General features: G+C 37.7%; 1 protein-coding gene and 1 pseudogene across 2 annotated transcripts in view; both read right to left on the bottom strand.

The window, feature by feature from the left end:
* Positions 1–15,093, bottom strand: part of STK3 (serine/threonine kinase 3) — a 322,020-nt gene that overhangs the window by 216,305 nt on the left and 90,622 nt on the right. Inside the window, exons 5-6 of the mRNA XM_082675272.1 lie at positions 8,079–8,243; positions 7,393–7,560 (exon numbers count right to left, since the gene is read on the bottom strand). Coding sequence (XP_082531398.1) covers positions 7,393–7,560; positions 8,079–8,243 — 333 coding nt within the window. The remainder of the gene's footprint in view (positions 1–7,392; positions 7,561–8,078; positions 8,244–15,093) is intronic.
* On the bottom strand, positions 801–1,086 carry LOC309835633 (cell division cycle-associated protein 3-like; annotated as a pseudogene). Its single transcript has one exon. The product of its transcript is annotated as a cell division cycle-associated protein 3-like (transcript).

Raw genomic sequence — 15,093 nt, 5'->3', positions numbered from 1 at the left:
AGACACAGATGTAGAGAACAAACATATGGACACCAAGGGGGGAAGCGGCAGGTGGGTGGGGGTGGTGGTGAGATGAACTGGGCGATTGGGATTGACATGTATACACTGATGTGTATAAAATGGATGACTAATAAGAACCTGCTGTATATAAAAAAAAAATTCAATGTAATAATTATTTTTTAAGTATGAAATGTAAATCATCTTTCAATCATTAATAAATCAATTTAAATTGTCTCCTGTGAATGCTCCCACACATATACAGAGAAATACTGCCTTTGTCAGTATCCCACATTAAAATCTTAAATAGATGGAGTCTAGTGTAACTCTTTTTTTTTTTTTAAATCACTTCCTACAATATACAGAAACACATAAGACACAAAGAAAGCTAAGGAAGCTCTCAGTCCCAGAGTTGGTAGTATAGGGGGAGTTGAAGAAAATAAGCCTTTCCAGTCTCCCAGGGAAAGAAGGGGTGAGAGGACACAGAACGTCACTAGGCCCCTGGTGGTGAGTCCGGTGCTGGGCCCATGCACAGCTTAGTTCTCTACCAAAGCGAAGTGCCGATTTTCCTTGCCATGGCCCTGGCCTTGCTCCCATGCTCGTCCTCCATTTTTCAGAAGTCGTGCAGTTCCCAGAACGGTCCCTTGCTTTAGTTGCCTCACGTTTTCACTCAGGGGAGAAGGCCGCTTACCCTGTCGTGGTGTCAGAGTCCCAGGGCAGTTGTCACCCTACAGGATGGTGAGAGAAGATCTCCCTAGCACTTCGCTGTTTGGTTTCTGTCTGCTGCGCTTAGAACCTGAAGATCAAGGAGTGTCGGGGTCTCTCAAGGGCTTGTCCAAGCGCTGGCTGGCTGTAGGGGTCTCTGAGGGATGTCCTGTTTCCTCCTTGGAAAACACCTGCTTGGAAGGGAGTATCAGTCTGATCCTCAAGGGAAAACTGGGTGCCCAGAGGCAAGTCCAGTTGAGAAGATGAAGGTGTCTCTAGGGGCAGAATAGGTTCTGAGGGAAGACTTAATCTGGGGTCTTCAGTCTCAAATACGTCACTCAGCTGTTTCACCAGTGGGCTTGGGGGCTTTCCGCTGGTCTTCATAGGTGTCCGTGCAATGCCAAGGGTAGGAGAACGGGGATCTGAGTCCTGGGCCTGCTTAGGACCCTCCAGCTGCTCCGCTGCTGGCAGGTTTGGCTGTGGAGAGCTCGCTACCTGGATGGGAGTGCACAGGACACCAGCACTGGGTGAACGTGGGTCTGAAACTCGAGGTAGAAGCTTGCTGTGCAGCGGGCTGCACTGGAATGACTGGGACGCTCTTGGCTGAGCTCACCTCAACCAGGAGAAATAGCACGGGGCAGGGCTCAGCCCAGGCAAGGAGGGGATGCCGGCCCCAATTCCACCTTTGGGTACAAAGCAGCTCAATCCTCCTAGTATACTTCTTTATCTAAGCAATACTTAACGGAAATATGTCTCCAACACTACAATTCATATTCACATAATTAGTATGTCAGTGAGAAAATGATGATTGCTTCCTCAGTAGTTACCAAACTAAGCATGTTTACAGAGGACTTGGCAACACCAATGGCAAGGTCTGAATATAAATTAACAGTGGGAATTTGTCTTCCCTGTGAAACCCACGGGGTGACCTCAGCAGACTCAACCAAGAGAAGCTGAGATCTGTTTATTCTGTTTTCCTTGCTTATTCATCTCTTTAAGAATAATAACTCTGACTAGACAGAAATATGTTGAAACTGTCACTGTAATAAACCTTAATCCTCAATTTTGGGGCTGGAATGCCTTGTACTCCCATATGTATTAGAACCACAGGGCAGAACAACTCTAACTTTCAAATAGAGTGAAAAACCACATGTCCTGGAAGTAATACTGAAATTCTCCAATGATCCAATTTGCCCACTCCTGTGGATCCTTGGCTATTTCTGATCTGAAAGTATAGTTAGTAGAATCAAGGTATCACTTAAAATAATCAGGCAGAAAAATACAGGGAACAGATAGGGAGGAAGAGAGGCAGTATGAAAAGAAAGAAAAGTAAAAGTATGAAAGGGAGGGCTTCCCTGGTGGTGCAGTGGTTGACAGTCTGCCTGCCGATGCAGGGGATGCGGGTTCGTGACCCGGTCCGGGAAGATCCCACATGCCGTGGAGCGGCTAGGCCCGTGAGCCATGGCCGCTGAGCCTGCGCGTCTGGAGCCTGTGCTCCGCAACGGGAGAGGCCACAACAGTGAGAGGCCCGCATACCGCAAAAAAAAAAAAAAAAAAAAAAGTATGAAAGGGATTGTGTGAGCATTCATGTACACACACTGTTAGGCAACAGGGAACAGTCAAAGGAAGTAAAGGCAGCAGTGGGGAGAGGGGAAAAAGGGAAGATGAGGATAAGTTCAAAGGAGAAAAACAAGTAATGTATGTAATGCCAAAATAATAAAAATCATATAGGTGTATGATCCTTTATAATTTGTAATATACATACATACCTATACTTGAATAAAAGTTGATACAGTTACGGTCTTACATTCTAAACAACTGAATATATATGCACACCCTCTACACACACACACACACACACACACACACACACACACACATACGGAAAGCTAAATAATTCTATCATTAGAATGCTAGTTGTCACTGGAATGGAAGTTCCAAGAGAACAGGAAACATACTTGCTCTGCTTACCACTACATCCTCAAAGTCTGACTGGGACATGATAAATGTGCCCTAAATATGTGGAGAAGGAAATAAAGAAAAGGGGAACAGAAGTAAAAGAATATAAGAAGAAAATGCGAGGGTACTTGTCTTTAAAAATCAAACATCCATATTTAGGTGACATTGAGTTTCTCTAACACAAAATAACCAATGTAGGATAGCAGATATATTCTCCAACTGGTCCAAAGGTTGACTTCTTGCCTCCACATTAGAATATGCATTTCTCTTATTTTAACGTTAATACTAAATCAAAAATATTTTAATGATTAAATTTTGTATTACTGCTAAAATGGATATGTCCCGTCATAAAAATATACACAATTACATGGCAGGTAAGTTTCAAGAGTGTTATACTCATCACTGAAGGAATCATTAAAAATTATTTTTAAAAAATAATGTCCAAAAAAATTTAAATGCCAATTTACAACTATTAAATATTTACACAAATTCTCCAGCACACATCTATTGCACGAAGCAAAGTAATTTAATAATTAAATACAAATAAGCAATTCTCTACTTGTAGACTAGCAAGTCTGAAATCCATTTTAACTCAAAGACCTCCCAATGGGTTGATTACAAAGGAAGAATTATAAAGGCACTTATAGACTGAGTATTAGAATTGGGGTACAAAAACTGACAGGGGATGGCTGGAAGAACAATAAGCAGAGGCAGTAAAAAGTCAAAGGGCTAGGAGACTTCAGCCAGCAAATGTTGGCTGAAAGGCAGACCAAAACTAGAGAAAAGTCAATTAAAATGAGACCAGAAACTCAATAACAACAAAAACAACCCAATTTAAAAATGGGCAAATAACCTGAATAGACATTTCTCCAAGAAAGATATACAAATGGACAGTAAGTACATGAAAAGATGCTCAACATCACTAGTTATTAGGGAAATGGAAATCAAAACCATGAGATAACACTTCACTTCCATTAGGATGGCTATTATCAGAAGACAGAAAATAAGTATTGGCAAGAATGTGGAGAAACTGGAATCCCTGTGCATTGCTGGTGGGAATGTAAAATAGCACAATGCTACAAAAAATAGTATGCAGGTTCCTCAAAAACTTAACCATAAAATTACCACATGATCCAGCAATCCCAGCTCTAGGTATATACCCACAGAATTGAAAGCAGACTCTCACAGAGATAAATGTCCACCCATGCTCATAGTAGCATTAGTCACAACAATCAAAAGGTGGGAGCAACCCAAGTGTTCACATAAAGATGAACGGTTAAACAAAATGTGGTACATACATACAGTGGAATATCATTCAACCTTAAAAAAAAGAATGAATTCTGATATAGGCTACAACAATGAATGAACCTTGAAAACATTATACTAAGTGAAAGAAGCCAGACATAAAAGAACAAATATTGTATGATTCTACTTATCTGAGATGCTTAGAATAGTCAAATTCATAGAGACAGAAAGTAGAACTGTGGTTATGAGGTGCTGGGGGAAGGAGATAATGAAGAGTTATTGTTTAATGTATACAGAGTTTTAGTTTGGGATGATAAAAATTTCTGTAGTAGACAGTGTGATGTGAATGTACTTAATGCCACTGAATTGTATACTTAAAAATGGTTAGGGCTTCCCTGGTGGCGCAGTGGTTGAGAGTCCGCCTGCCGATGCAGGGGACACGGGTTTGTGCCCCGGTCCGGGAAGATCCCACATGCCGCGGAACGGCTGGGCCCGTGAGCCATGGCTGCTGAGCCTGCGCGTCCGGAGCCTGTACTCCACAACAGTGAGAGGCCCGCGTACCGCAAAAAAAAAAAAAAAAAAAAAAAAAAAAAAGGTTAAAATGGTATATTTTATGTTATGTGTATTTTACCACAATAAAAAAAAAAGTTGGTTAAAGAAAGACAAGGAGATACGTCCTGAAATTAGTCATTACTGATCTTAAACAATATACAATTTGAAAAAAGAGAACAGATTATAGAGGATATAGTGGGTTGAAAAGCAGCCCCCAAAAGATATGTCTACATCCTAATCCCCAGAACCTTTGAATGGGACCTCATTTGAAATAAAAAAAAATCTTTGCAGGAAGAGATCATCCTGGATTATTGGAGTGGGCCCTAAATCCAGTGACGAGTGTCCTTTTGAGAGAAAGGCAGAGGGAAATTTGAGACAGACAGAAGAGGAAAATACACAGACACATAGAGGAGAAGGTTAATGTGAAGATGCAGGCAGAGACTGAAGTGATGCAGCTACAATCCAAGGAATGACAAGGATTTCTGGCAGCCAGCCACCAAAAGCTGGAAGAGGCAAAACATGGAGTCTCCTTTAGAGCCTCTGGAAGGAGTGCTGCCTTGTCAACACCTTCTTTTCAAACTTCCGGCCTCCAGAATTGTAAGAGAATAAATTTCTATTGTTTTAAGCCACCAAATTTGCGGTAATTTGTTACGACAACCCTAGGAAATTACCATAGGGGGTAAAAAGATAAAATGAAAAGAAAGTAGACTTCATGAGCACGGAACATGTCATTCAAGCCAACATTTAACTATGTAAAGCGGGAGAAAAAGGGGATCCTGGGCTTCACCCCTAAGTCGCGATTTCTAGCCATACGATGTCAGAGGGCGAAGTGCTGAAGCCCCCCATCAGGTCAGGGCAGGAGTATGGCTGGCGCATGCTCCTGGCCAGTGTCTCCAGGATATGGCATAGCACCCCGACAGGGACACCAAGACATCAGACCACAAAGAAAGGCTGCACCCTGCTGTATTAAGCTTTACAAGAGAAGTCGTCATCCAAGACATTCCCATCAAGACATTTTAATTCTGTGAATTAACACACCCATATCCCTTTGTCCACTCCCAGACAAAATGAAGATACCTGTCCTCTGCCCCCCATGTTAAATGCTTGTGAGTGATCTTCCAATAGGCAGTGGCATGCACACACACTAAGATGGGCCAGGTGTCCACCCAGTCACATACAGTAGGAACTGGGAGATGGAAGATGTGTAAGGATGCCGTGTATGGGTATTACTTAACTGGCACCCCTAACCAAGCCAAGTCTTCCAGAATTTCTCAAGTTGATTTTACTATTAACTGGGCAGGAAGGAGGCCCTGGATTCTTTTTTATTTTTTTTAATTAAAAAAATGGTTGACGCAGTTTTCAATTCTTAGACATGGATATATATTTTCTTTTGTATGTCTTTTTTTTTTTTTTAAGAAATCATGTTGGATTAGGAGCATACTTGGTTGTAAAAGAGTAGTGTCATGTAATTTGCAATGAGGGAAGCTATTCTGAGTGTGTTTTACTTTTTAAATCCTTTACTACCTGCTAGAGAGACTACCACATGGTCAAACTTAGTATGTGGAACTATTTGGCTGGAAAAAAATGAGATTTATACTGGAGGAAGCAGAACAGTAATAATCTGAGTCCTGGGCTGTCCTCAGGCTGTCTTGGATAGTTTAGCTAACCTCACTAACTCAAACTCAAACACATCTAGTTTGAGGATCACCCTAAAAACATTCTAACTAAAAGTACAAAAGATATTTACTAATTAGAAAAGAAATGAGAATTTGTGTTGTTGATTTTATGCTGACCTTGTTATACTTCATTTTAGTATTTTCAAACAAACAATTAATGCTATTTTTATGTTTCACTTTAGCAAGAGGAATTTGTATGTACAAGGAAGATGATACATACTCTATTATATACAATTATATTCCTCAATGAATTATCTTTAAGTGGCAGGCAGATTTTTAAATATTTCAGTATAGTACGCTATTACCTACACTTGAAATTCAATCCACAATAGCACTGTAATATCAGATATAATTCTAATTTATTCTTCTTCAAATATTCTAAAATGTTGCATTCTTTTTCCTCCCATCCGTTTACTTCACACATTTCTCCAATCACCCTGAAACCATCTTCTCTTCTCTTCTTCACACACACACATACTCTCTCTCTCTCCCCCACCTCTTTTCTCCCTTCATTCCTATATCCTTTCTTCTTGAATTGAATACAGCCACTAGAGGGCAATAAGTTTACAAAGATAAATGTACTTATCTATAATGAATTGAGATTCACATACTAATAAATTTTAAAACTATCATCATCACAAACCATAAAGCATTGGCAATCAGACTTGAATATGCAAGGTATGCATTTAAAACTCTAAAATTTATCCTAGAAAAGGAGTTCATAGAAGCATATAATAACATTCAAAAAAGGAATTCCATTTTCTCACTAAGCACTAAAAAAATATGCTTAATTCACCTACACATAGCAATATTAGAAATCAGGATTTTTTTTTTTTTAACATTAGCCAGACCAGAGAAGGAAAAACGGAGAAACAAAAACACAAAAAGGTACAATATGCAGGGTGGGTAGAAAAGAAGCGATTTCTTCCAAGCCTCCCACTACTACATTCAGAATACGATGAACTGAATAATGTAGTGGGGTTTACCAACCCTTTCTTCTATTAAAATTATGGGGAAATTTAACAGGTATACTTTTGGGGGAGAAAAACAGCGACCGTAGAGAGAAATACAGACTTCACTTCTTTTCCCCCAAATAAGGTTACGAGGCAGGAAATAAGTTAACAAACAGTCACTAACCCTGACAGATAATTTTACTATTTTTTGCACAGAACCCAAATTCAAATGAACTTTTTTACTCTATATTTATTTACACTGACATTACAAAACGTCAACACTTTTAACACTGACATTTTCTTACCCTCATTGGATGTATATCAGCATAAGGAGGTTTTCCTTCCGCCATTTCTATAGAAGTAATGCCAAGGGACCAGATGTCAGCCACACAGTTATAGCCTATTTCTTGAATTACCTCAGGAGCCATCCAAAATGGAGTTCCTATCACAGTATTGCGTTTTGCCATTGTATCCTGCAAAAGCATTACACAGACATAAATATTACTACAAAAACACTAAGGAAATGTATTTGCCAACATATTCTTTAAACTACATATCTGAAAGCCTCAAATACTACAGGTTATATCTGAAACTATTTTCCTAAAATTTCAACTAGTTGTGACATGACATACTTAGAAACTTTGAATTCTGAAAAAACCAAGAGTCCACAAGTAACTTATCTCCACTACCTTCATTAAAGACAGTCATTAAAGATAGTACTATAACAATAAAAGCTAAAGAAATGAACAAATGTAGCTTTCCTTTCTGAATATTTAAGCATTTTGATGACAATATATATTTTCATATTCATTCAATGTCTCTTAAATTGTAAATAAAAGTAATAAATAATATGTAAATAATGGCTCCTTCTCCCTGATAATAATGGAGTTACGCATTTCTTTCCATAACCCCCAAAATATATTATCAAAGTTTAGTCATACTCAAACCTGGACATATAAACCAAAAGTGTTTCCAAAAGTATTACACTTACTGTTAACTGACCAGCAACTCCAAAATCCGCCAATTTTGCATGTCCTTCTGTATTGAGGAGAATATTTCCAGCTTTTATATCTCTGTGTATTTTTCTCATAAAGTGTAAATATTCTAGTCCTTTCAAAGTAGATTTAAGAATAGTTGCAATTTCATCTTCTGTTAACTGGAAAGAAATATTTTAAAAACTCAATTGAAATGCCATGTTAGATAAACACTTACAAGAGAGCACTGTTAACAAGCACTTCTTTCTAAAGACCATTAGCCTCTAGGAAAAGGCTAAAAGGTAAAGTACTGAGAACTTCTGATGAAAGAAAATGTCATCATTCAATTTCTCCTTTCTTTAAAATTATCAATGTCATTCCTAACATATAACATATCTCAAGAAACAACATGACCCTAAGAAATCACTATTCCCTATATCACCTAACACTGAGATGGCAATATTGCAGCTATCTGTCCTGAAAAAGTAAATTCAGACACCCTTCCCTGTGGTGCCTCCAATTACTGATGAAAATGGAAACCAACAGTGTTACATAAAAGAGAGGAAATGAGAAAGGGTGGATTGCCAAGAGTCTCCTGCATGAAGTGTTCACACCAATACCACTCCTCCTCCTTCCAGCCAGCTCACTCCTGATCCACCCAGGTCCTAGATTTCTGACCCTAATAATGAGAACTCAAAAATGGAAATGTCAGAGAAAGACTAGGAAAATGGGAACATGAACAAAGGCTGTCAGGGGAAGGAAAAGGGAGGAGGGAGGAGAAAAGAAGGCCAAGGACGAGAGAGGAGGGAAAAAAAATTCTTAGTAGTTGTCGCAGTAGAGGCAGTGCTATCTGTACCAGGCATTGTGCTACGAGTTTTGCACGCATTATCTCATTTATCCTTATAACAACCCTATAAGGTAAATACTATTATTATCACCATTTGACAAATGAAGTTATTACACATGTTCAGTAACTTCCTTCTGGTCACACACAAGTAAGATTGAACCAAGATGTGAGTCCCCTTTAATCATAATCTATGTTTTTAACCACCATGCCTCTCTTGACAAACCTTATTCAAGTGCAACCTGTGAAAGTCCCTATTTTTATCAAAAATATCCTCTTAGTTTTTAAATACATCAAGTAATATCAATAGCTCAGGATAATAAAACCTACTTCACACTATAAGCATAACCACTATAAGCATAACCCAAAGAAATAAGTTGAGAGAAAGGAAAGAATCTCAATTTATACAGAGATAGAGGACATTGCTCTATATGAGAGAGAGAGAAAGGGAAAAAAAAAAGAAACTCAGAAAGAATTCAAATGCCCCCCACACAGTGGGATAACAGGAAGATACAGTAAAAATTGAAAATATAAAAATATGAAGACTATGTAAAATGTGAAAATAACTACTGGAAGAAGCCTGCTTCCACCACCACCAATCCCGCAGTGGTTCATGTCAAGAAATAACTTGGGTGAACAACTGGATATTCACATGTAAAAAAAACTGAAGTTGGACTCCTACCTCACACCATATACAAAAATTTACTCAAAATGGATCAACAACCTAAATATGAGTTAAAACCACAAAAGTCTTAGAAGAAAACATAAGGGTAAAACTCCACGACCTTGGGTTGGGCAATGTATCATTAGATACAGCATCAAAAGCACGAGCAACAAGAGAAAAATACAGATAAAACTGAACTTTATCAAAATTAAAAACTTTTGTGCATTAAAGGCCATTATGAAGAAAGTGAAAAGACAACCCACAGAATGGGAGAAAGTATTTGCAAAGCATGTATCTGATAAGAGTCTGGAATCCAGAATATATAAAGAACTCTTCTAACTCAACCAAGAAAAGGCAAACAATCCCAATGGCAAAAGACTTGAATAGACATTTCTCCAGAGAAGATATACAAATGGTCACACATAAAAAGACAGATGTTCAACATCATCATCATTGGTCATTAGGGAATGCAAATCAAAGCCACAATAAGGTACCACTTTACACCCACTAGGATGGCTATAATAAAATTAAAAAAAATAGAAAGTAACAAGTGCTGGCAAGAATGTGAAAAAATTGACATTCTCATGCATTTCTGGTGCAACCATTGTGGAAAACAATATTTAAGTTCCTTGGAAAGTTTTTTTAAGAAAGTTAACCACAGAATTACCATATGACCCAGCAATCCCATTCCTAGGTAAATACTCAAAAGAATTGAAAACTGGTACTCAAACAAATACGTACATGAATGTTCATAGTACTACTCACAATGGCCAAAATGTTGAAACAACCCAAATATCTATGAACAGATGAACAGATAAACAAATTATGGTATACACATACAATGGAATGGAATATTATTCAGTCATGAAAAGGAATAAAGTATGGGCATGTGGATGGACCTCAAAAACATTAAGCTGGGCACAAAAGGGCACATATTGTATGATTCCATTTATATGAAATATTTAGAATAGGTAAATCCATAGAGAAAGAAAGCAAACTGGTACTTGCCAGGAGCTAGGGGAAGAGGGGGAATGGGGAGAAACTGCTTAATGAAGAGGGGTTGATGAAAATATTTTGGAACTAGACAGAGGTAGTAATTACACAACATTGTGAATGCACTAATGCCAAGGAATTTTTCACTTTAAAATGGTAAATCTGTTATATGAGTTTCACCTCAATTAAAAAAAAAACCCTTATCATGTTAAAATTTCTAAGCAAATTGCCAGGTGGTTTATAAATACAACACCAATATATATTGTCATAAAGTATTGTACAGATCATGCAAAGCTTTGCAGGTCATGGGTAAAGAGTCTGGATTAATTGAAAATTCTAATACTTCCAGGAACTGATTCTCTACCTCAGACCAGATGGTCTGACTTCATGGTCCACAGACAGCAAGCGGTATGTTCTGAAGCTGCACTATCCAATACAGTAGCTCCCCAGCATTTGAAACATAGCTAACCCAAATTGAGATATGCTATAAATGTAAGATATACACCGAAGTTCAAGGCCTAGTACCAAAAGAGAATGTAAGGTATCTCATTAATAACTTACATACTGCTTACACTTTTACATGATATGTATATATTAATTATATTAATTATTTTATTTAAAATCTGTTAATGTTTAATATAAGCTATTGATATTAATAAAATATTATTAGATGTTATAACATTAATATTACATATTAATATATTTAATACATTATTAAAATTAACTTCATCTATTACTTTTTTTTTAAATGTGGATGCTAGAAAGTTTAGAATTACATATGTGGCTCGTGTTATGTTTGTACTGAACAGCAGTGCACTAAGAAAAGGGTCCACAAGAGCAGAGATCTTTGGTTCACCAAGGTATCCACAATGCTTGGAACCATGCCTGGCATACAGTTAGCACTCAATAAATAATTAATGAATGGGTACAGACTTGTAGTTACTAAAAGAAAAGAGAAATTCACAACTGATGTTCCCAGTTTTTTTAATTAGTGGTTTGCAGCCACGGTGGGGGAGTGGAGGCAGGAGTGCTGCTGAGGGCCACCACACCACACCACTGCAGAGGTATGCAAGGTGGTGGTGCTGTCATATGGACCTGGGTTCTCTCCCCTCTCCCTATTCCACATTCCTGGATAAAGATTAAAGAGCTCGGGGTGTTACAAAAGCAGTACCAGTCCAAAAAACTGTGTCGTGTTTAGTTACTTCAATGCTGACCTTTTCAGTTACCTAGACCTCAATTTTTATCCTCTTAGCATTTCACTATTTCCAACCAATAAGTAACTAATCCTTCATTAACTCCTTGATTTGTTGTCTCTGCTCCTGTACCCTATATTTCAGAGCTGCATTAGAGAAAGTTCAGAATTAAATTGACTTACTATACTTCAAGGTCTCAGGATCTACCTGATGTCATTGCTGTAAAGCACTGAATGCTAGAAGACTTCAAAAGTTCATTCCAACTCTATGATTTTATAACAAATTAACAAAAGATCTTCATAGTCGGGCTTCCCTGGTGGTGCAGTGGTTGAGAGTCCGCCTGCCGATCCTCGTGCCCCAGTCCAGGAGGATCCCACATGCCGCAGAGTGGCTGGGCCCGTGGGCCATGGCCACTGAGCCTGCGCATCCGGAGCCTGTGCTCCGCAACGGGAGAGGCCACAGCAGTGAGAGTCCCGCGTACCGCAAAAAAAAAAAAAAAAAAAGACTTCATAGTCTTTTCTTAACAAAAGACTATAATAAATAATAAATTCACACTAATTTGGACATCCATTTTTATTCTTTCAACAAGTATCTACTTCACTGGCTCTCTCGTGTAAATCCTGTTAAAGGTGCTGGGTATACAGTGGTGAAGAAACTAACTGTCCTAGTTTTTACAAAGCTTACAAGAATACCTAAGGCCACAGCCTGTATTTGGTCCTGAATTATTAAAGGTAGAGAGGACTGATCTGAAGCAAACGTGTAAAGTTTCTAAAGCCTCTCTCCCATTATGCTTTTCTCCTCCTACTTCAGGGGGTCATTTCATATCTTCCCCTAATCAAAAAACATGATGCAATATCCAATCATTCATACCAGTACATGGATAAGTCTTAATTTAAAATTATTTGTGTACAGTATTATTTTAACAATCCATCTGAATATTAAGGCTCAAATGTACCTGCACTTTAAGCCTTTTAACTTCAACTACAAAATGAAAGGTTTCTATCCCTCAATAAAATCATTTTAAACAATAATAAACAAGTAAACAAGTATTTTCTAGAACACAGAAATATAATGTTGACTTAAATTTTTATATTACTTTAAAGTTATAGAGTATTTTATGTGCATTTCACACAATTAAATAAACAAACACTTTATCGTCCCTTTCTATAGATGAGGGAGAAATTGACTGGTCTGTCAAACACAACTACTTAAGGGGCAAGCCCACGTGTCTTCTGACTCTATAGTAGTGGGATAGTCTATACTCTATAGACTATCACATCACTGCCAGATGTCACAAACATGAATATATGAACTAGTCTCAATATAAGAAAATAGGGAGTTGCAAGGCTTGTTCCAAAGGTGATATTCAAGATATGTATCTGACAAAGAGTAAAAGCAATATGTAATCAGAACAGTCATGAGCCATAAAGCCAACCAGTCAGAACAGCTACAGTGGTTAACAACAGTAAGAATAGATACCAGCCAGAAACAAACAGTAAAACTGAACAGCAGCCCTGTGTATCAGGCAGAATGCCTACTGCATCTTAGCATTCAAATCTAAATTATTTTAAATGGTGTGCCGGCCAAACAAAACAAGTATACCTGTAAATGAACTCAGCAAGTAAGCAGACTCACCTAGCCTGAAAAGTGACCTTAACTGAAGACATCAGAGGTAGCTTTCTGAGTATTTTATTGAAAACAGATGCTTAACCCCACTAAAAAGAACACATAGATGAATTATTTAAAAACAGTTAAATAAAAGTAAACAAAAATCAAAGTAAGTATCAAATCAGTAGGCAAGAAGAGTTTCTAATCAATAAAAGCAAAGAATTATGAGAATTTATTAGCTTTGTCTACATAAAAACTATAAGCTTAGAAAACAGAAAAATATTCACAGCAAATACAGTAAGATACTTAGTATACAGAATTACTTAGAACATAAAGAGCTCACAAGAAAAACAATAAAATCTCAATAAATAAATAGGCAAGGAAATGAATATGCAATTCACAAAACTTATAATAGGGCTAGTTAACATACATGAAAAATATTAAACTGCACTAATTATCAAAGAAAAGCAAATCAAAATAACGAAGTATCAATTGTAAAATTATCCCATACGGGTCACAATGTTGCTGAGAATAACATGTGTGGCATGTATAAGAGTATAAGCCATGTGTAACAGTGATCTAAGAAAGTATATTTTCCAAAAAGCCCTAGAAAACATTCATTCTCTGAAAAAACATTTATTAAGCACCTGCTCTATGTTGAATTTAAAACATCTCTAACTTTTAACCTCATGGAGTTCCAACCTAGCATGAAAGACAGACTTATAAACTACTATAAAAAGCACTTTCAAAGTGAAATGGAACCAGAGTAGAGAGTGATTAATTAGGGAAGGAAAGAGGAACTGGCATTAAAATTAGGCTTTGAATAAGAAAAGTAGTTCCCTGTCCAGAGAAAGGAAAGACCATCAGTACAGTAACTCAAATAATTAACTGAAGAATAGAAATATGATAGCTATGAAGTGGCACTCAGATATCAAGTGAGGCCCATTTTCCTTCCTTCCACTAAGATGAGAAAAATGGTAAAAAGTGATGGGTCAAACAAACACATGAATGGATGCTCACCATCACTAATCATTAGAGAAATGCAAATCAAAACTACAAAGAGGTATGACCTCACACCAGTCAGAATGGCCATCATCAAAAAATCTACAAACAATAAATGCTGGAGAGGGTGTGGAGAAAAGGGAACCCTCTTGCACTGTCGGTGGGAATGTAAACTGATACAGCCACTATGGAGAACAGTATGGAGATTCCTTAAAAAACTAAAAATAGAACTACCATACAACCCAGCAATCCCAGTACTGGGCATATACCATGAGAAAACCATAATTCAAAAAGAGTCATGTACCACAGTGCTCATTGCAGCTCTATTTACAATAGCCACATGGAACCAACCTAAGGGTCCATCGACAGATGAATGGATAAAGAAGATGTGGCACATATACACAATGGAATATTACTCAGCCACAAAAAGAAACAAAATTGAGTTATTTGTAGTGAGGTGGATGGACCTAGAGTCTATCATACAGAGTGAAGTAAGTCAGAAAGAGAAAAACAAATACCGTATGCTAACACATATATTTGGAAGCTAAAAGAAATATATATGGTTCTGAAGAACGTAGGGGCAGGACAGGAATAAAAACGCAGACAGAGAGAATGGACTTGAGGACATGGGGAGGGGGAAGGGTAAGCTGGGACGAAATAAGAGAGTGGCATGGACATATATACACTACCAAATGTAAAACAGATAGCTAGTGGGAAGCAGCCTCATA

This window comes from Grampus griseus, assembly GCF_964374135.1.
Source record: "Grampus griseus genome assembly, chromosome: 17".
Lineage (NCBI taxonomy): Eukaryota > Metazoa > Chordata > Mammalia > Artiodactyla > Delphinidae > Grampus > Grampus griseus.
The sequence above is the reverse complement of the archived record's forward strand: the minus strand, read 5'-3'. Positions and strand labels throughout refer to the sequence as shown.